The sequence below is a fragment of the Archocentrus centrarchus genome, chromosome 2 (assembly GCF_007364275.1).
Source record: "Archocentrus centrarchus isolate MPI-CPG fArcCen1 chromosome 2, fArcCen1, whole genome shotgun sequence".
Lineage (NCBI taxonomy): Eukaryota > Metazoa > Chordata > Actinopteri > Cichliformes > Cichlidae > Archocentrus > Archocentrus centrarchus.
In genome coordinates, this window is record NC_044347.1 from 15,914,371 (window position 1) to 15,935,217 (window position 20,847).

Genomic DNA, 20,847 nt, shown 5'->3' on the forward strand with positions numbered 1-20,847 from the left:
TTTTCTGTTTTTACACCCATCCCCACCTTGCATAATCCAGTGATTATACACAGTCATGACTTTACAACATATCCAACAGCCCCTAGCTGCCCAGCAAGCCAGCCGTCAAGGACAGTCGCTCCTTCCTGATTAGGAAAATGATATGTTGGGATATAAGGGACATCAGGGCCACAAGTATCATCTGGTTGCACCACCGATCTTTGATGACATTCTAGCTCAAAATGCATTTTGTATAACATATTTTTCACAAGAATACACATCATAATTTATTTTTGTTTCTAAAAATCTGATAAAACTTAGAAGGAGTTTTGCCTGTTCAAGACAGGTGAAGCAAAAACTCAGGTGGGAGGAGTTTGATGATGCCATGGAAGAAGCATTGTGTTTGGAATTGAAGGAGGGGAAGGAATACTCAGAGGCTGTCCTGAATCTCACTGACACACCTTCCATAAAGGAAGCAGCGTTTGGGGACGAGGAGGACCTGTCACCCATCACTGAGGCTGAGGTCTCCGAGGTAGCTAAAAAGCTCCTTCAACACTGTTCATCACCTTGCCTTCTGTCTCTGTCAGATTTCACCTTCTGCACGAGATGTCGTCCACCTGTGAGCACCTTCCTCTGCCCTTACATGTCACTCTATGTTCCTCCCTCATCTTGAAATGTGTTCACTACAGCTGTTTCCATCCTTTTTGCAAAATCCACCACCATTAGTTTTTCCTGTATATTTCTCCTTAAATACCTTCCCAATGCTTTCTCATCACTTCTCTTTTTACTCATTGTCCCTACATTTAAAGTCCCTACACTCACCTCCCCGCTCCTGCCTTTCCTTCTCTCTCACTGCCACACCTTCCCCCTCTCCTCTGCCTCTCTCTCCAGCCAGCAGTAGCACAATTTCTATGCTGGATGCCCTTCCTCGTGCAACCCTCCCCATTTGTCAGGTCTTGGGGCCGGCACTGGTGCCCACTGGCTTGTGGCTCCCTCGTGGCTGGTTGAACTAAAAGCTCCCAACATCTAAAATATTCAATACATGATTTGAAAAAAAAAAGAAAGTTTTAACTATGCTGTTGAGGTCGGCATCTATGATCACAGCGAGGTTTCTAACCTGTGGAAAATTTTCCATAGACAGTTGTGTTCATTTTTATAGAAATTTCCAGGCTTGCAATTTAACTGCACAAAGGTATTAATGTGGTTATGAATGTCCTTTTATGCAGTCTGATAATGTATCACTGTGTCCAATAACTTAATCTAGTGGCAAAACATGTAAATTAAACAATAATGGTCCTAAGGATGCCTCATTTACCTGTATACACTTCTCTCACATTCATTCTGGAGATTTTCCATGTTTTCCTCCTCTCCCTTCTGTTTTTCAAGATTCCTTTTCCTCTTTCTTTCTTTGCATTTTTACACCCATCCCAGTCTTGCAAAATCCAGGGACTACACACAGTCATGAATTTACAACAAAAATATCCAATAACCCTCAGTTTCCCCAGCCAGGCATCAAGGACAGTCATTCTTCCCTAAGCAGGAAGATCACAGGTTGGTTTCATGTGGGATATCAGGGTTATAAATTTCCTTTGGTTACGCCATCGATCTGTGATGAAACTGTGACTCAAACAACAGCTCCTGAAAATGTTTGTACAGTAGATTTGTTTTACAAGAATATAAGTCACATGTGTTACGACCTGATGAGACCTTATCCAGTTCAGGGTTGTAGTGGGGCTGGAGCCTATCACAGCTGTCATAGGTAGGGGCAGGTTACACCCTGGACGGGTTGCCAATTGGTTGCAGGGCTAACAGATAGCTACAATCATTCACACTGTAAGGTTGTTGGTACCTGCAGCAGTGGTGGTCCCCAAACCAAATGTGGATACTAGAGGTGAAGGGAGCCATCAAGCTGAAGACAGTCATACCAAGCTTGGTTAACCAGTGGGACTCTGGAGGTTCCTGACAGGTACTGGTAGCAGGGGCTGAAGCAAGAATATGGGTGTGGGAGGTCATGGAGGAGTCCCTCCCTCTACCCGTGACCTCCCCAGCTGTGCTAATCACTTGTCCTCTACACACCTTTCCCCTAGGCTCCTCCTCTCAGGTATAAAGGTATGCTAAAATGAAGTCACCTATAATCTCTGCTCTGGGCAGAGTGAAGGAGACAGGACACAACTGGGCTGAAAGGGAGGGGTGGAATAAGGAACTTTCAATTTATAGACGATAACAGGATCGAACTGTGTCAGACTGCACTGCAACCATGGGCGAGAAGGTAAGTGCTGTCACAGGCTTTAGCCTGGAGTTGACTCAGGCTGAGACTAGGCTCTTTAATATTGTTTCAACATTAAGCTCAGACCAAATTTTGGTCACACGTTTCTAGTTAAACTTCAAAGTTGTGGATTGCAAGGTTGTATTATAGTTTTTTCTTGTGTGTGTGTTCTACAGCTTTAGAAACCATTTTTTGTTGTTTTTTTGTTGTTGTTTTTTTTTTTTTCTATTTCTGCATGTGAACATGAATATTTAATCTTCTGGGCAATCTTCACACATGTTTTCAGTCTCATTCAGAGCCTCATTTTGTGCCACTTTGTTCATTCCAGAGAATGAAAGGTGATTACACTCTGACGGAAACCTCAGAACGTGAGGAAAAGACAAACAAGAAAGGTAAAAAAAGGAGGGATACGGAAGAGTTGAAGAAAGAAGTCGTCTTGGTGAGTTCATGCGCAGCCACTCTTTAATTATCTGTCATCTAAGAGTTTGATTGACATTTTTTAATTATGACAATGGAATAAGCACACAAAGACAGCTTCTTCAATAGTTATAAAGTGTTTGTAACATGCAACAAAAACATTTCACTTTCATTAAATTTACTTCACTGTGTTACATTCTAACTCAGTCCATGTTAATGAACTTGGTCACTGCCATTTGCGTCAGCAATCATACAGTCATGGCTGAAACAAACTACTGCTATTGCCTCATACCTGGTCACATGAGATGTAATTGTCTGTGCTGTATTTCATATACTGTACACTACATTGCCAAAGGTATTTGCTCATCTGCCTTCACGTGCATATGAACTTGAGTGACCTCCCATTCTTAATCCAGAGGGTTTAATTTGATGTTGGGCCACCTTTTGCAACTATAATAAAGGGTGGCTTCAACTCTTCCGGGAAGGCTTCCCACAAGGTTTAAGAGTGTTTATGGGAATTTTTGACCATTCTTCCAGAAGCACATTTGTGAGGTCAGACACTGATGTTGGATGAGAAGGCGTGGCTCACAGTGTCCACTCTAATTCATCCCAAATGTGTTCTATCAGGTTGAGGTCAGGACTCTGTGCAGGCCAGTCAAGTTCTTCCACACCAAACTCACTCATCCATGTCTTTATGGACCTGCTTTGTGCACTGGTGTGCAGTCGTGTTGGAACAGGAAGGGGCCATCCCCAAACTGTTCCCACAAAGTTAGAAGCAGGAACTTGTCCAAAATGTCCTGGTGTGCTGAAGCATTAAGAGTTACTTTTACTGGAACTAAGGCGCTGAGCCCAACTCCTGAAAAACACCCCCACAACATACTCCCCCCTCCACCAAACTTTACACTTGGCACAATGCAGTCAGACAAGTACAGTTCTCCTGGCAACTGCCAAACCCAGACTCATCCATCAGATTGCCAGATGGAGAAGAGAACTCGTCTCCGCTCTTCTAGAGTCCGGTAGTGGCGTGCCTTGCACGACTGCATACGACGCTTTGTGTTGTGCTTGGTGATGTAAGGCTTGAATGCAGCTGCTCGGCCATGTAAACCCATTCCATGAAGCTGTCTACTCACTTTTCTTGAGCTAATCTGAAGGCCACATAAAGTTTGGAGGTCTGTAGTGATTGACTCTGCAGAAAGTTGGTGACCTCTGTGCACCATGCACCTCAGCATCCATTGAACCCACTCTGTGATTTTACGTGGACTACCACTTTGTGGCTGAGTTGCTACCGTTCCCAAACACTTCCACTTTTTTTATAAAACCACTAACAGTTGACTGTGGAATTTTTAGTAGCAAGGACATTTGATTACTGTAGTTGTTGCACAGGTGGCATCATATCACTGGAATTTCCTGGAATTCCCTGGAATTGATTGGAATTCACTGGAATTCCACTGAAAGCAATGCTGGGTTTCACTGAGCTCCTGAGAGCAATTCTTTCACAAATTTTTGTAGAAGCAGTCTGCATGCCTGGGTGTTTGGTTTTATACACCTGTGGCCATGAAAGTGACTGAAACACCTGAATTTAATGATTTGGATGGGTGAGCGAATACTTTTGGCTATATAGTGTAGGTGACTGGGGTAAGAGTGATTGACCAAAAGTCGCTGAAACAAAATACTGCAGATTTTTTAAATGATAAAATGCACTTACATAATTTAACGGGGCACTGTCACTGAACAGAGTAAACTTTTGTTTGTTTAATAATTCATTCTTTCAAGCACAAATTCATTGTTTGTTACAACAAAATGTGAGACCACAACAATGACTCTTATATTTGCACATTTGTATTTGTACAGTCCTATAAGATTATCAGCTGTAACTTTTAAACAAACAACCATATCATCATTTCCATGAACAGGTTAGTAAACAACATGAGTTGAGCTAGAAGTCTGACAGAGTGGACTCCTCTGCTTGTTCACTTGACTATAATGTCAAAAACATGAGCATAACTGTCAGGAGGGAGCATCCTCCATGGATCAACAGGCATCTATGATCCTGATCAGATGCCCAGCTTTTCTGAGTAATTTTTATGTTCTCTGCTCTCTCTCTCTCTCGAGGACACAGGGAACTTTACAGGAGATTTTGGCTTTTTATAAAAAAAACCCATATCTCTCTTTCTGTCTCTGTGTCTCATGCACTCTCCATAGGATGACCACAAATTAACCCTGGATGAACTTCGTAGAAAATATGGAACTGACCTAACCACGGTGAGCGCTCTCAATGTGTCTTTGTTTTTGTGAGTGTTTGAGCTCATAAGGACAGAGGCTCTGACTGTTTATACTCTAAAATCCTTATCAAGACAAAAAAAAAAAAAGCACAAGGGTTGGACACACTTTACAAAAAACACTTTCTTCTTGTATTTATCCAATAATTCATAGTATTGAAGGGCAGCATGATGCAGCTGCAGATTTGCTTTGTTTTATTAGCCTAATTTCACAGATTTTGTCCTCATCCATTTCCCCGACCAGTAAAAGGCAGCTCAAAGGCAATTTCCCTGTAATACTTTTGTCATAGTAAACCGAAATTTGAACACACAGAAGCAGGCACAAGTTTAAAAGGGTTATCACAACCAGAGAGATGTAATGAGCAGAATTAATCTCCATTTGGGTTACATGAAGGTCTCAGCTGAAAGACAGAGAGATTTAGAATCACCAATCAACCCAACTCCACTATTTGGACTGGAGTACCCAGATAGAACCCACACAGACATGGGGAGAACATGCAAACTCCACACAGAAAGACCCTGGCCAGATAGTGGATTTTAACCCAGGACCTTGTTGCTGTGAGGCAACAGTGCTAACCACAGCACTATCATTCTGCCCCTATTTGCAATCAGTGCTTTGTAAACGAACCAGTTTGGTTGCGACATAATGTCATAACCTAAGTTGTGGACATGAACTGTAAGCACTTCAACTGAAAGTGGATTTTCCAAGAAAAACGAAAATATGAATGCAAAACATTTTGTAATAATGAATCTTGTGACCAACTCATTTTTTTCCCACAATGAGGCCTGATGAAAGTGATGAAATCCCACTCCTCCTCTTACTTGTGTTTGGGGTTTCTTTTGTTTTTGTGTCAACCAGACCTTAACCCACCATGTCTTTATCATCTCTATATCAATGTACCTTTCAAACTGAAATGTTCATGTCCTTCATTATGTTTCCCACCTAGTAAATGAAGCTTAAGACCAATTTAAAGAACAGGGAAGAACATTTGTTTACAAATCTTCCTCTTATCTTTGTGTCTCTTTTTTAGGGTCTGTCCTGCTCCAGAGCAAGAGAGATCCTGGCCCGAGATGGTCCCAACGCCCTCACTCCTCCTCCCACAACGCCTGAATGGGTCAAGTTCTGCAAACAGGTAAGAGCCAGACATTCTCCCACTGCAACCCACAAACCAATTCGGGCTGAGTCACTGTAAGCCAGTACAACCAGCAAAACCTGACTGTTATTTTCTATGGTGCCAGCTGTTTGGTGGTTTCTGCATGCTGCTGTGGATCGGTTCCTTCCTCTGCTTCTTGGCGTATGGTATCCAGCTTGTCTCAGAAGAAGATCCGGGAAATGACAATGTAAGCAAATCTTTATCTAAATTGCTATCTGTTAACTAAATAATGTATACCACCAAAGATTACCTAACTCTCCCTTATCTCTTTGTGTAGTTGTATCTTGGTGGTGTGCTTGCTAGCGTTGTCATCATCACTGCTTGCTTCTCCTACTACCAAGAAGCCAAGAGCTCCAAGATTATGGATTCCTTCAAGAACATGGTCCCACAGGTGAGATTTTCCAGGAAGAAAAGTGTACCTGCACCTGATCCCAAATTCTTTGTTTATTTACAGTTTCCAGACAGTGAGAAACTGCAGTACATTTAATTATGTTCAATGTGTTCCCTAAAAATTCCTTAAAATCTTTGATGTCATAGCAAGCCCTGGTTGTCCGTGATGGAAAAAAGCAGAGCCTCAACACCGAGGATGTTGTGGTTGGAGATTTAGTGGAGGTGAAAGGAGGAGACAGGATCCCTGCTGATCTGAGAATCATCTCTGCTCACGGCTGCAAGGTCTGTACCTCAAATGCTCTTGCTGATCTCACCATACATTTTTTAGAGTGTGGGATTCATATCTACTATTATTTATTTATTTAGATGCTTTTTTAGATTGCACAGTTTGCATCAGCGAGTCTGTATCCATGTCATCTGATTGCTCAGCTCAGCTCACACCCACTGGGAAGCCTTAGGCTGTTCTATTTAAGTAGCTAACTATGTTTATTGATGTGGAGATCTTTATTCTTTGTAGATTTTCTTTGACTCACTCAAGCATCATAACATAACATTTCTTGAATTAAAATAATTCTTACACAAATGTTAATTGTTTACTTTGTTTATTTTGTCCATCTTTCAGGTGGACAACTCCTCCCTGACTGGTGAGTCAGAGCCCCAGACTCGTTCTCCAGACTTCTCCAATGAAAACCCTCTGGAAACCAGGAACATTGCTTTCTTCTCCACCAACTGTGTAGAAGGTAGAGGAAAAACAGCTCATGGATGACACAGAAATTTACGCGTAGTTTTAATTAGATTGACCGTAAGGATGGTGATGTTATCATCCATTGATCACTGACCTCAATTATCTATTCAGGTACAGCCAGAGGAATCGTCATCAACACTGGAGATAATACTGTCATCGGTCGTATCGCCACAATGGCTTCTAGTCTGGAGTCTGGAAAAACTCCAATTGCTATTGAGATCGAGCATTTTATCCAGATCATCACTACAGTGGCCGTTCTCCTGGGTGTTACTTTCTTCATCCTGTCTTTCATCCTTGGATACAGCTGGTTGGCTAGTGTCATCTTCCTCATTGGTATCATTGTCGCCAATGTGCCAGAAGGTCTCCTGGCTACCGTCACTGTGAGTTTTGGTGTCTAGTGCCATTCTCTTCAATTACTTGATATTTGATTGATGAAGAGTGCAGTTGTTAAAAACTTGTTGTCTGCAGGTGTGTCTGACCCTGACTGCTAAGCGTATGGCCAAGAAGAACTGCCTGGTGAAGAACTTGGAAGCTGTCGAGACTCTGGGCTCCACCTCCACCATCTGCTCAGACAAAACTGGCACCCTGACCCAGAACAGAATGACCGTGGCCCACATGTGGTTTGACGATCAGATCCACGAGGCCGACACCACTGAGAACCAGAGCGGTACCGCTTTTGACAGGAGCTCCCCCACCTGGGCAGCTCTGTCCAGAATCGCCGGACTCTGCAACCGTGCCGTCTTCCTGGCTGAGCAGGAAAACGTGGCCATTCTGAGGGTGAGAAATTTTCATCTTTAAAACTCTTCCGGTTACCAAGCACTAATGCCTAAATCATACTTGTGCAGGGAATCTTGGTAGAACTCTTGAGGTAGCACATGCAAGTGGCAGACGCTATTGGCAGAAGTTATACCTGTGTGGGAAGTGCTGCAGTCTTATGACTTAGCGTGGAACATTTGGGATTCAACCGGATACAAATGCAGCCAAAGAGCACTACAAATCTTCCTAAAATTACTCAAGATAATTAAAAGCTTTTTAAATATACAGCTGGGGCATGCAGATCAGGTTTTTTGCAATATAGTGTTCTAAAAAATACATGGGACATGATCTGTGATTGAAATGATTGATCTCTGTCTTTTGCTTAAATCCACAGCGAACTGTCGCTGGTGATGCATCAGAGGCTGCCTTGCTGAAGTGCATCGAGCTGTGCTGGGGATCTGTTAGCAGCATGAGAGAGAAATACCCCAAGATTGCTGAGATCCCCTTCAATTCCACAAACAAATACCAGGTAAACCGTCCACGCAGTGTGTTAAAGCTCTAAAATACAATGTATATATGCATTGTACATTGTATTTAAATTTCCATGTATTATAAAATGAACAGCAATGTTATTTTAAATACGACTTGGCTGTAGTAACTTAGACTATGAATTAGACAGTGAATAAGTGTTTATTGAGGTCATGATTAAAAAATGAAGTTCATTTCCTGGTAATTTTCTATAAAGTCACAGTTCTTTTTTTACTAGCAGAAGAGTCGCCCACTGCTGGCCACAGTACAGCTTAACATACTTTTGCATTGGCATTAAGCCTTGATTATACTTGCAGACACTTGCAGACAAGCACACAACTGGAGACAGGACAGCCAAGTAGTCACTACTGTTACCAATGTAACGTCCAAAGTAAAGTCTGTAAATGAAGTTCAGTGGTCACAAAAAATTGGCAAGCACACGGATGTCTGTGTGGGCCGTCATACTTACTGTTACAAGCAGAGCCAAGCAGACTTGCAGACTCAGAAATTACAATTAAGACCTTATTATTGAGACCAGGAGGCTGGGCCTATCTTTGAGAAGTGAGCACAGCAGAGTAGAACAACACTGTCTGAATAAAAGCTGTATTCAAATCCAGCTGTTCTGTTGTTCCACAGCTCTCCATCCATAAGAACACAACCCCTAGAGAAAGCAAACATCTGCTGGTAATGAAAGGAGCTCCAGAGAGGATTATCGACCGCTGCTCCACCATCATGATCCAGGGCAAAGAGCAGCCTCTTGATGATGAGCTGAAAGACTCTTTCCAGAGTACCTATCTTGAGTTGGGAGGTCTTGGAGAGAGAGTACTGGGTATAATATGACTTCAGTGTATATCTGCAGTTTTGTGTTTTTAGCTAGTAGAGAAAATGGAATCTTACAAGCATTTTCTTTTTGTCTTTTTCAGGTTTCTGTCAGTTCCACTTGCCTGATGACCAGTTCCCAGAGGGCTTTGCTTTTGACGCTGACAATGTGAACTTCCCCACTGAGAACTTGTGCTTCATCGGCCTCATGGCTATGATCGACCCTCCTCGTGCTGCTGTGCCCGACGCTGTTGGTAAATGCAGGAGTGCAGGAATCAAGGTAAGTTCACTGTTCATATCTTAAAATTTGTGGTTTATTGTTTACAACAACATTCTGCACAAAAAAACTTTAATCGTTCCGTCTTCTCTTCCCTCGCAGGTCATCATGGTCACAGGTGACCATCCAATTACAGCCAAGGCGATCGCTAGAGGTGTGGGTATCATCTCTGAAGGCAACGAGACTGTTGAAGAGATTGCTGCACGCCTGAATGTTCCAGTTTCAGAGGTCAACCCCAGGTTAGTTCTAAGATCTATTGAGCTACTTTTGAGCTTTACTTGAGCATAAGTGGCAGCTGTTCAAATTAAATCAATAACAGAGGTCCTGTAATCCCCACAGCCAAAAAGACTTTTATCATAAATTTATGCCAAACAAATAAATCTTGATGCTGGTGTCAGCATCACATGACAGACACTAAAAATATTGTAATTCTCACTCAGTATGCAGGAAGTTTATCTTTGTAACTCATGTGCAATAACAGCTGTGTTGGCAAAATATTAAACAGCATGTGCTAAAAAAAAGTGTGATTCATAATTTACAGCAACATTTCATTAAGTAGAACATGTTCTAAATATAGCTTCTAGCTTCTTACTGACCATCATTTACTTTTGGAACAGCTGATGCTGTATTAAGCAGATTTTTTTTTTCTGACCATCTTCTCTTTCTAATGTCCTGATCATGTGCTCAGACACAGGATGATTGATTGCAACTTCTGTGGAACTAACACTGTTGTTATCTCATCTTCAGGGATGCTAAGGCCTGCGTTGTCCACGGTAGTGAGCTGAAAGACATGACCCCAGAGCAGCTCGATGATGTGCTGAAACATCACACAGAAATTGTCTTCGCCAGGACCTCCCCTCAGCAGAAACTGATCATCGTGGAAGGATGCCAGAGACAGGTGAGCATCAGGGGGGGATTTTTCTCACAAACACAAGTTCAGAAATGTTCTGTTTGGAACTCCTAACAACACTTTTCTTCCCTGTGCAGGGCGCCATTGTGGCCGTGACAGGTGACGGTGTGAACGACTCTCCAGCTCTGAAGAAAGCTGACATTGGCGTCGCCATGGGGATCGCTGGATCTGACGTCTCCAAGCAGGCCGCCGACATGATCCTGCTGGACGATAACTTTGCCTCCATTTTAACTGGAGTGGAAGAAGGTAAGAACTACATCAAGACTTATCAACAATGTAGAAATACACAAAATACAAAGCATCACTGCAGCTGCTAAATGACTTTTTCAGGCCGTCTGATCTTTGATAACTTGAAGAAGTCCATCGCCTACACGCTGACCAGCAAAATCCCTGAGATGTCACCTTTTCTCCTCTTCATGATCATCAACATCCCTCTTGCCCTGGGAACTGTGACCATCCTCTGTATTGATCTGGGAACCGACATGGTGAGCTGTTTAGCTGGTTCACTTCTATGCAGAAGTTCAAATGTTAGATAATGCAAGTGTGGGCGGATAATTTGGCTTTTTTTTTTTTTTTCTTTACCTGTGGTGTTGCAGATCCCCGCCATCTCCCTGGCTTATGAACAAGCTGAGAGCGACATCATGAAGAGACAGCCGAGAAATGCCCAAACAGACAAGCTGGTGAATCAGAGGCTCATCAGTATGGCCTACGGACAAATTGGTAACACATCATTTATTTATTAACCTTTAACTACGTTCTATCCATATTTGCAGGTATTAGATGTATAACTATTTTAGACTTCTTCATCACAAACATAATCAAAATTCTGCTGTGTGCAGAATAACTCTTCTGCCCCCTGCTGTTTGTATTGCAAATACCTTTGAATGTCATATCAAAGGGGTGTGTGTTCTTAGAATGCCTTTATTGTCATTATACAGGACGCACAATGAGATCCTCCGTCCTCTGGCTACAGTTGTAGCAAAAGTCAAAATAAAAAATTTGTAAAAGGTTTCTCATTAAAAAAAAAAAAAAAAAAAGCAGACGCAAACAAACGAAATATTTTCACATTCGATGAATGATATTTGGTTAAGTAACATTTTGTGACCAGTATCAACAGCACATTTGTAAATTATTCCCATATATTTCCTGCTCCAGTTAAAAGCACCAAACACAGTTCAGTTTGAAATAATTTGAGTTTTTAGGCCATTATGTCCATCCACCTTTGGAGGGAATGACACCAACATGTTATATTTGTTAGTGTTATCTTTATGAAGAGACAGCCACAATTATTATTTAACACTTAACATTAGCAAAAGCCTGTCTCCGATAAACACTCACTGATGTTTCTGGTTGTTTTCCTCCTGTTAGGTATGATGCAGGCCACAGCTGGCTTCTTCACATATTTTGTCATCCTGGGTGAAAATGGTTTCCTGCCCTGGGACCTGCCGGGGCTCAGAGTGAGCTGGGAGGATAAATTTCTGAATGATCTGGAAGACAGCTATGGACAGGAGTGGGTCAGTCACACTAATGTCACTAGTTGTTCTCTGGACTGTGAGAACACTCAAACTCTACTGTGTAGTTCACCTAAGTTTCAGGGCTGGCAATGGAGAATGATCTGAGCTTTGAGTTTCTTGTTTTTGCGCACCAGACGTACGAGGGCAGAAAAATCTTGGAGTTCACCTGCCACACGGCTTACTTCGCCAGTATTGTGATCGTCCAGGTGTCTGATCTGCTCATCTGTAAGACCAGGAGGAACTCCATTCTGCAGCAAGGAATGAGGTATGTTTACACAGATACAAGTGTGCAGCAAACAAAGAGAACAGCTGATGTTGGTGTCATTAATTCTGCTAATGTTTACTCAAGTATAAGACTGGGCACATCTGTGCAGAGTGACTGACTGACATCTATGCGGCCTAGAATGAATGAAAGACTCAAACATTATGGCGCCATTGCAAGAAATAACTGTGCACATGCTTTGGAATCTTTTAATATTGTGTAAATGAGGCTTCAATCAAAAGAAAATCAGCCCATATTAAATATTTATGCAGAAATATAAAGGAATAGCAAAGTTCAAGATGAGCGTGTCAGATATTAAAGAACAGTCAGTGCTTTTTTACTATTACATTTATTTTTCTTCCGCAGGAACAACATCCTCATCTTTGGGATCTTTTTCCAGCTGTCTCTCGCGCTCTTCCTGTCATACTGCCCAGGAATGGAAGTTGCCATGAAAATGTACCCTCTGAAGTGAGTAAAACACACAGACAAGTTACAGCATGATCTTTTCATTTGGTATTACTGGGAATGCAGGGAAATGCCCTTTTTAGTTAGTTTATATTTTTCAGTAATGCTAATTATTAAGTGATAACACAAAGTTTTCCTGCTTCACTGTTGTTTCTGTGAACCTCTTCATGCAAGGGCATTTATGTAAGATAAAGAACGGCACCAGCCCACGCAGACTCAAACATCCTGAGCAGATGTTAAAGGACCACAGAGTCAAACATATTAGATTTAGTTTACTGGCCAACTCCACGCTGCCTTCCACTTCACTGCTGTTGGTTGGCCTTAAACCAAACCTCCTCCTTAGAGCTGCCTCCTTGATAGATGTCCTCAGCTTACTTTAAACTGTTCTCACCTCCTCCCTATTGCAGTCCCCAAAGGCACTCCTCTTCCTGCTGAGGTGTGCTTTGTTACCCATGGATTGTTGTTTGGATAACACTTAGCAGTCTCTGCTGGAATCATGGAGTCAGTGCAGAAACTCATATAGTCCCTCAAATAATTCTGTGAGCTAATCAATATCCTCTCCTGGCAGCTCACCTCAAAAAGATCCCTGCAGAGTCAGAGTGCGATCTCTTATTACAGACCCGCAGCCCTTTGTGAGATGTAGCCCCCCCGCAGAGAGCTATAGCACTCTATGAAGGAAAAACAAAACCTAAAGAAGTTTTGCAAAATGGGATTGAGGGCTTTGCATCAGTGGGCTGTCAGCAGTCTCATTAGTGTCGCCAGGGAGGACTCTCAAAGACATGTCAACAAAATATGTGCTCCCTGGCTCATTTTGGTTCACACAGTGTATAATGCTCAGCCCCAATGCTTTTAGAGAGCCTGACAGAAAACTCTTGAACAGGATGACAAGAGTGCTCAGTGTGTGTGTGTGTGTGTGTGTGTGTTTTGTCACATTCCCATTAATAATTCAACCTGTCTGTCCATCCACACCTTAGGCCATCATGGTGGTTCTGTGCCATGCCCCAGGCCCTCATTCTCTTCTTTTATGATGAAACCAGAAAATACATCCTCAGAAAGAACCCAGGAGGTAAGAGCTCAGTTAACACACTAACAGGTTTTTTTTTTTTTTTACTTTCTGAGGCACCAAGGACACATTTTCTCTACATTTGAATATGAATGTAGGCGGGTGTAGAGACCATGATTGCTTTTTTTTTTTATCCAAATGATTTGAGAAATCCTACTGTTAGCCTGATACTTAATGGAAACATTCACCCCAATTTTTTTTCTACCAACAAAAGAAAAGAGACAGCAAGCTACAGTGTATCACAAAAGTGAGTACACTCCTCACATGTCTGCAAATATTTAAGTATATCTTTTCTGACAAAATGACACTTTGGCGCAATGAAAAGTAGTCTGTGTGCAGCTTATATAACAGTCTAAATTTATTCTTCCCTCAAAATAACTCAATATACAGTCATTAATGTCTAAACTAGCTGCAACAAAAGTGAGTACACCCCTAAGAGACTACACCCGTAAATGTCCAAATTGAGCACTGCTTGTCATTTCCCCTCCAAAATGTCATGTGACTCGTTAGCGTTACTAGGTCTCAGGTGTGCATAGGGAGCAGGTGTGTTCAGTTTTGTAGTACAGCTCTCACACTCTCTCATACTGGTCACTGAAAGTTCCAACATGGCACCTCATGGCAAAGAACTCTCTGAGGATCTTAAAAGATGAATTGTTGCTCTACATGAAGGCTGTTATAAAAGCTGCACACAGACTACTTTTCATTGTGTCAAAGTGTCATTTTATCAATGTTGTCCCATGAAAAGATATACTTAAATATATGCAGACATGTGAGGGGTGTACTCACTCACTTGTGATACACTGTAGATATTGAGCGTGATTGTTTTTCCCATTAAGATTGGATGTGTTTTCAAAGTGTTCCTTTAATTTTCTTTTTTTTTTTTTTGAGTGGGGGGGGGTGAGCAGTGTCTATATTCTTTAAATGTACTTTTATGGTGACCTGACTGGAAGAGAAAGCAGATTATTTATAATATTTTTTAAAAAAATCATTGAATTATACAGAATGTACGTCGAATCATATAAAACCCAAACACATAAACATGTAGCTTTTGAGCTACAGGGTCATATCAGTAACCTTGTCATTTACACAAGTTTAAAACCTAAAATGTGAAACATCACAAAAATGATGTCGCTAATCACGTCTCCTTTGGTTTGTAGGTTGGGTGGAGAAAGAGACCTACTACTGAGCCAACATGAGACAGGCACGAAGGGGATGTTTGTTTCCTCACAGTTTAATGCCATCTCACATATTTGTCCAAAATGTTAATACCACAACACGCGGATAGTTTAAGTTTAATATTTTTATGAATGTGTGCGCCACAATAAAACATTGCCATTGTACACTGAGGCTTCTCCTGTGTTAGTTTCTTTTTTATTTGCTTTTCTTGTAAAAACACAGTTTTAGCATGTTTGTCTGTTCAGGGGCACAGAGTATTTCATGGGCACTATGTTGTGAATCCTTTCATTACATTTCAGTAAATTGCCTCACATTGATTTCAGAGATTTTTCCAAGTTTTCTCTGCCCCCTTATTATATGTTTAACAACCCCATCCCTGCACCACCATGTACTATGGATAGCCAAGTGTCCACAAAGAGTTCTAAGTGTACTACACACATCCAGCAACCCTCATTACCCAGCCATCCTTCCTGCTCTCCTCATATTCCCATAAACAAGAAGTGCACATGTTGGTTTCTTGAGGGACATCAGAGTCACAAGTGTTGTGGTGTGTCCTTGGTTACAGGCCAGTACCTTCTGACATTGACATTTTGTTTGCGGCAATCTGAGAAGTTAGAGATAACTTTGCCTTCTGCTGCTTCAGCCCCTGGACCCGCCTTCCCTGCCCTGTGGTTGGGTGTAGGAAACTGGGGGGCTAAATGAGCCAGTTGTTAGCTGTCTCTCTTCCTCCAGGGGCTTCTCCCTCCCAGTCATATGTGTCCTGACCCTTCCCCTCCTCTCACTCAAACACCACGTCACACACACATGTAAAGTCTTTTTTTGGGCGGGACTAGTACCTCAATGAGTGGGACCTCTCTCTTGGCTCTGTTCACTGGGCTGTATGTTGTCTCAGCCCTCCTTTTTAATTAAATCATACCTCCAATCATACCTTAATTACTTACCTCCAAGACCCTCAAGACCAATCATACCTTAATTACTTACCTCCAAGACCCTCAAGACATTGAGGGTCTTGGGGGGGCAGTGTGGATGAGCGCTGTTGGTCAGTGCTCATGTCTGTGTCCCTGCAATTTTAACAGCGTGGTAGCTTTCACACAGTCAAAATCATTCTTCCCACGACATACACTCATACAAACCAGCACATACACCCAACATGTTGGGTGTGAGGAGGTTTCCTACACCCTGCCTGGGGTGGGGTCTGGCTGAGTCAGCTGCTTCCCTGGGTTACCGCTGGCTCTGCGCTGATACCCACTCCTCCACACTTTGTGTCCAAGTGAAGTCTGTGAGTGTGTGCAGGAGCCTGCGACTTGTGTATACATATATGTATGTGTGTCAATGTCAATTTTATTTCTATAGCACATTTAAAGCAACAGAGTCGACCAAAGTGCTTCACAAGTTGACAGCAAAAAAGCGAGAGAATCTATAAGACAATAAAATAAATAGAGCAAAACATAAGACATAAAAACAAACAAATATAATAAAACTGAACTTGAATTAAAATCCAAGGTAAAAAGGTGAGTTTTTAGAAAGGATTTAAATGACTGTATAGAGTCTGCAGTACGAATATGCAATGGCAGATTATTCCAGAGTCTAGGGGCTGTGACTGCAAAAGCCCAATCCCCTCTATGTTTAATACAAGACCTCGGCTGCAAGACCATCTGGCTAGCTGATCTCAGTGCTCTTTCAGGGTTACAGTATATAGATTGAGCAGCTTAGCTAGGTAGCTGGGTCCCATTCCATTTAAAACTTTAAAAGTAAGTAAAAGAATCTTAAAATCAATACGAAATTGAATTGGGGGGGGGGGGGGGGGGGGGGGGGGGCAGTGTAAACCTGCTAAAACTGGAGTGATGTGATCATGTTTTCTGGTACCTGTTAAAAGCAGCAGCATTTTGGACTAACTGCAAACAATGAAGAGATGATCGTTCAAGACCTGAATACAGGGAATTACGGTAGTCCAATCTACAGGTGATGAAAGCATGTTTAAGTTTTTCAAGGTCTTCTGGAGGAAAGTAGGATTTTGCTTTGGCAATTAGTCGTAACTGATAAACAACTGTGTTCACTTGCTTCTCAAGTTTAAAGGAACTATCAAAAAACACTCCGAGAAAAATGTGTGTGCACGTGTACAGTTGAGCCCGGGCCCGGATGTCTTGGCGTGGCTGTTGGGCTGCTCCCTTGGGGTGACTTGGGCCTCTCGGGCGTGGGAGGGGGTGTGCTCTGCTGCGGATGGGCGCCTCTCCGGCGCCTGGGGCCTCGGGCTCTCTTGCCTTTTGACGGCGGGAGCTTTTGACTGTTGGATTTTCTCTGTAAATATTGTAAGGTCTTTACCTACAATACAAAGCACCTTGAGGCAAATGTTTGTGATTTGGCGCTATAAAAATTAAATTGAATTGAATTGAATTTTTTTGTTTTGTTATCGCTGATTATCTTTAGTTTTCTTTCATGTAGGTCTTGAAATTGTATCCTGTTGTCTTCCCACATCTTGGTGTTTCAGTGTCTGTTAGTTCCCTTGTCTCTTGCCTATTCCTCATGTTGTTGTGTTTAGTCTGTGTTTGTGTCTGTTTTTTTTTTACTTCCTGTTTTAGTTTGAAAGTCCTGTGGTCTCCGTAGCTGTGTCCAAATTCAGGACTTCCTGCGAAGGACCCGTCCCACGTAGACCGGGACCATGAAGGCTGGAAGTGAGCGGCTGTGAAATAGGACGGTCTAGCCTTCATATCAGCATCACCTACACATTTCAACATCAAGGAAAACAGCTGAGCTAATGATTAATTTCCAACTATATTAAGTGAGACATTAATGTTGAATAAAACTATCCAGTTATGAAGCTTAACTTGAATTTCAGCCAAACCGATTTGCTGAGGAACAAATGAAACACTGAAACAAACCAAACATCAGCCGTTAGAGATCATCTGAGTGAGTCATATCTGTGTTTGCAATTAAGTGATATTTGAGGTTTACACATTTACATTCTCACCTGAAAACATTTTAAAAATGTATTTTGTGTCACAGAAACAGTCACTTTTCAAACTTTTTGGCCGCTATTCTTCGCCATTTTTGTCTTTGAATTTTGATGCGCAATGAATCAAGGTATATCGTAGGCCACGAAGGATCCACCGGACCCATCCTTCAAATTCGAGAAAAGAAGGACGCATTCGTCGACCGCATTTGGAGGAGTCTTCGAATTTGGACAGCTTTCGTCGCCTCGCTGTGATGTAACTGGCCTACAAATACGGCCTTTGAAGGATGCGGCCTCTGAATTTGGACACAGCTGTGTGTTGTCTTGAGTTTTGCTTCCTGTGTTTTCATTAGTATGATTTGTCCACCTGTTCTCCCCAGCTGTTTCCTGTTATCCCTTGTCATTCCCTGTGTATATATTGTCTGCATTTCCCTCTGTTCTTTGTCGCGTCCTCCCTCATGGAGGTGTGGGTTTTTGTTCCAGTTTTCCTGTCTGCTAATCAGTTTAGTTTTGTTAAAGTACTCACTGCCTTTGTATTTATATTTTGGGTTAATCAGCAATAAACCACCATCAACCTTCTGTCCTGTTTTGGAGTCTGTTTTTGGGTCCACTCTGCTCGCCATGCCGCCCTTACATGACACCTTCCTCCTTTGGGGTGTGCTGCAGGTCTCCTGACTTCCGGGTGGGCTGTGGATGGCCCGGGTCTTTCCCTGTTTACCTCTAGCTCTTGGGGGCGTGGTTGCAGCTTGTCACCCTCATTACTGAGTAAGTTTCATGACAGAGAGACACACACATACATTAAAACATAACACAGCAAGATTTCCTTCTTCCTCCCTGTCAGACTTGGCAGTCATATTTTGTGGACAATAAACAAAATGAATGAATAAAAGAAATGACAGATATTAACAAGAGTATCCTATAGGTAGCGCTTATCGCACTCTTCTTTTAAAAGCAAATAATATATAATGCATTCAGATCATGATTCCCTTTGCAAAAACTGCCAGACATGACAGGCTTAAAAAAAAAAAAATTATGGGTTTGCTTTAGATTTCTGCTAACCACAGGAATGCATGAGGTGGGGTTTCCAGTTATGGCTGCAAACCGTTGGGTTCCCAGTAACGTATAAACTGAACCAATTAAATCCATATTTGTATTTAACTTTGCCTATGTTTGGAAAAGTGACCTATGTCTTTTCCTCAGAAAAGTCTCTGACTTTTTTTGTTTTTTTGTGAAAGACATTTTACATGTCAGCCCACCCATTGCAGCTATAACAGTTTTAACTGTTCTGGGAAGTCTTTCCACATACTTTTTGGAATATAGTACGTACTTGGAAAATAAGTCTGTCTTTTCCTCAGAAAAGTCCTGGACCTTCTTCTTCTTCTTTTTTTTTTTTTGTGAGAAACATTTTAGGGCTGCTGCTTTTGGTTTTCCTGAAACAACTTCAAAATCATTTGCAAGACAATTTTGTACATATTTAAAGAGAGAAAGAGCCTCAGGTTTCGTGGGTTCCTTTGCTATTAGCATTATTTTCATTATAAAGGGATAATCTAAATGAGATAATTAATAAAAATGAGAGAAGAGCATAAAATACACAATTCTTTATATAAATTGTAATTAGAAAAGTGAATAAATGTCAGTTTACTTGAGGTCTATTCAATTAAACCATACATTTTTATGAGCATGAAATTAGTGCTTCAGTTCAGCTGTAAAAAAAAATTTAAATAATAATAAACACATAGAATTGGCAAATTCTAAAAGATTTAACAACAATATGCTTATGTTAAACCTTGAGCACTGCTGAGTTTGACTGATCACTTATCAGTGCTGTTCGGTTAGGTTGTATTACACATCATCCATCGTGATGCATTTGAGCACCACTGAAAATCCAGGTTCCGACATGGCAGACATCTCAGTGGAGAACCGAGCCTCTTCTCCTTCTGCAACCTCACATCTTTGGAAGCAGCAGCAGATCCTGGGCCCGAGACCTGAGAAGTACAATTTTGAGTTAACAAAGAACGTGTTCTTTAGTCCGAAAGAAATTTCATCTTTAAATAATGGAAGCTCGATTTACAAGAAGGAAACTGTCATTTCACATTATGCTCCTGGTAACACGAAACAACTGCTTCTTATTGTAAAAACAGCACAGACCAGTGCATCAGTATTTAAACTGTATTTAGTAAATAAATTGTAATACTAAACTGTATTTGTCCTTCACTCATTACTCATGATTCAGGACAGTATTTCCCTTCAACCATGTAACTACATGACCATTATGTGACATTCAAAATTAATTTCACACTATACCAACCTGAACTAACAGCATTTTCAAGCTTTTAAAAAAACGATTAAAAATAATGAGTTGTTAAAACTATTTATTTATGTGTATAATTAAATTTCCCAGTGTGCTGCTCATAAAGATCTTTGTACTCACGGAGGGGGTAGAGGCTGCTGTCGGCAGAATCCCGGGCACGTGCATGCTTTTTGAGTTTCACAGGACAAATAGGGGCAATGTCATATAGCTGAAAGACAGAGGTGAAAAGAACAGAGTGTGACGAGTGTGGCTTGAACAGTGTGATCGTAAGAAGCCATAAAGAAGGCTTCCTATTTAATCCACTGAAAGTAGCACTGTTACAGCGCCACTAGCACTAATGTAATTTGATAGAATCTTTAAGCCAGTAAAAAATTAAATGTGAATGATAAATTATATACCTATTGATAAAACAATTTTTGCTTGTTTTTTCTAAGTTTTCTGAAATATATTCATCTACTAATTGCCAGAAATGGGTTTTAAAATTTATAGTTTTAGTAATCATAAAGAGTTTTCCAAATCTGGCTTGATTAGCAAATATCATCCCAATTTATTGTGTTAAAATGATCCTGAAACATGCTACATTTAT

General features: G+C 41.4%; 1 protein-coding gene across 1 annotated transcript; it reads left to right on the forward strand.

Annotated features, from left to right (window-relative positions):
- The first annotated feature begins 2,116 nt into the window (after positions 1–2,116).
- On the forward strand, positions 2,117–15,170 carry LOC115793384 (sodium/potassium-transporting ATPase subunit alpha-1-like). Its single transcript, XM_030748342.1, has 23 exons — positions 2,117–2,248; positions 2,574–2,684; positions 4,865–4,924; positions 5,973–6,074; positions 6,181–6,282; positions 6,373–6,486; positions 6,633–6,767; positions 7,108–7,225; positions 7,342–7,610; positions 7,699–8,007; positions 8,381–8,515; positions 9,151–9,343; positions 9,438–9,613; positions 9,713–9,849; positions 10,358–10,508; positions 10,598–10,766; positions 10,851–11,005; positions 11,117–11,240; positions 11,889–12,034; positions 12,169–12,299; positions 12,663–12,764; positions 13,736–13,827; positions 14,982–15,170. The coding sequence occupies exons 1-23, from the start codon at positions 2,237–2,239 to the stop codon at positions 15,008–15,010; spliced, it is 3,072 nt and encodes a 1,023-aa protein (XP_030604202.1). The 5' UTR covers positions 2,117–2,236; the 3' UTR covers positions 15,011–15,170.
- Positions 15,171–20,847: the final 5,677 nt, after the last annotated feature.

Excerpts from the sequence above, each read along its gene's own strand:
- LOC115793384 (XM_030748342.1), top strand. Across the intron at positions 9,344-9,437 it reads TCTTGGAGAGAGAGTACTGG|GTTTCTGTCAGTTCCACTTG; the intron begins GTATAATATGAC and ends TGTCTTTTTCAG. Across the intron at positions 11,241-11,888 it reads TATGGCCTACGGACAAATTG|GTATGATGCAGGCCACAGCT; the intron begins GTAACACATCAT and ends TCCTCCTGTTAG.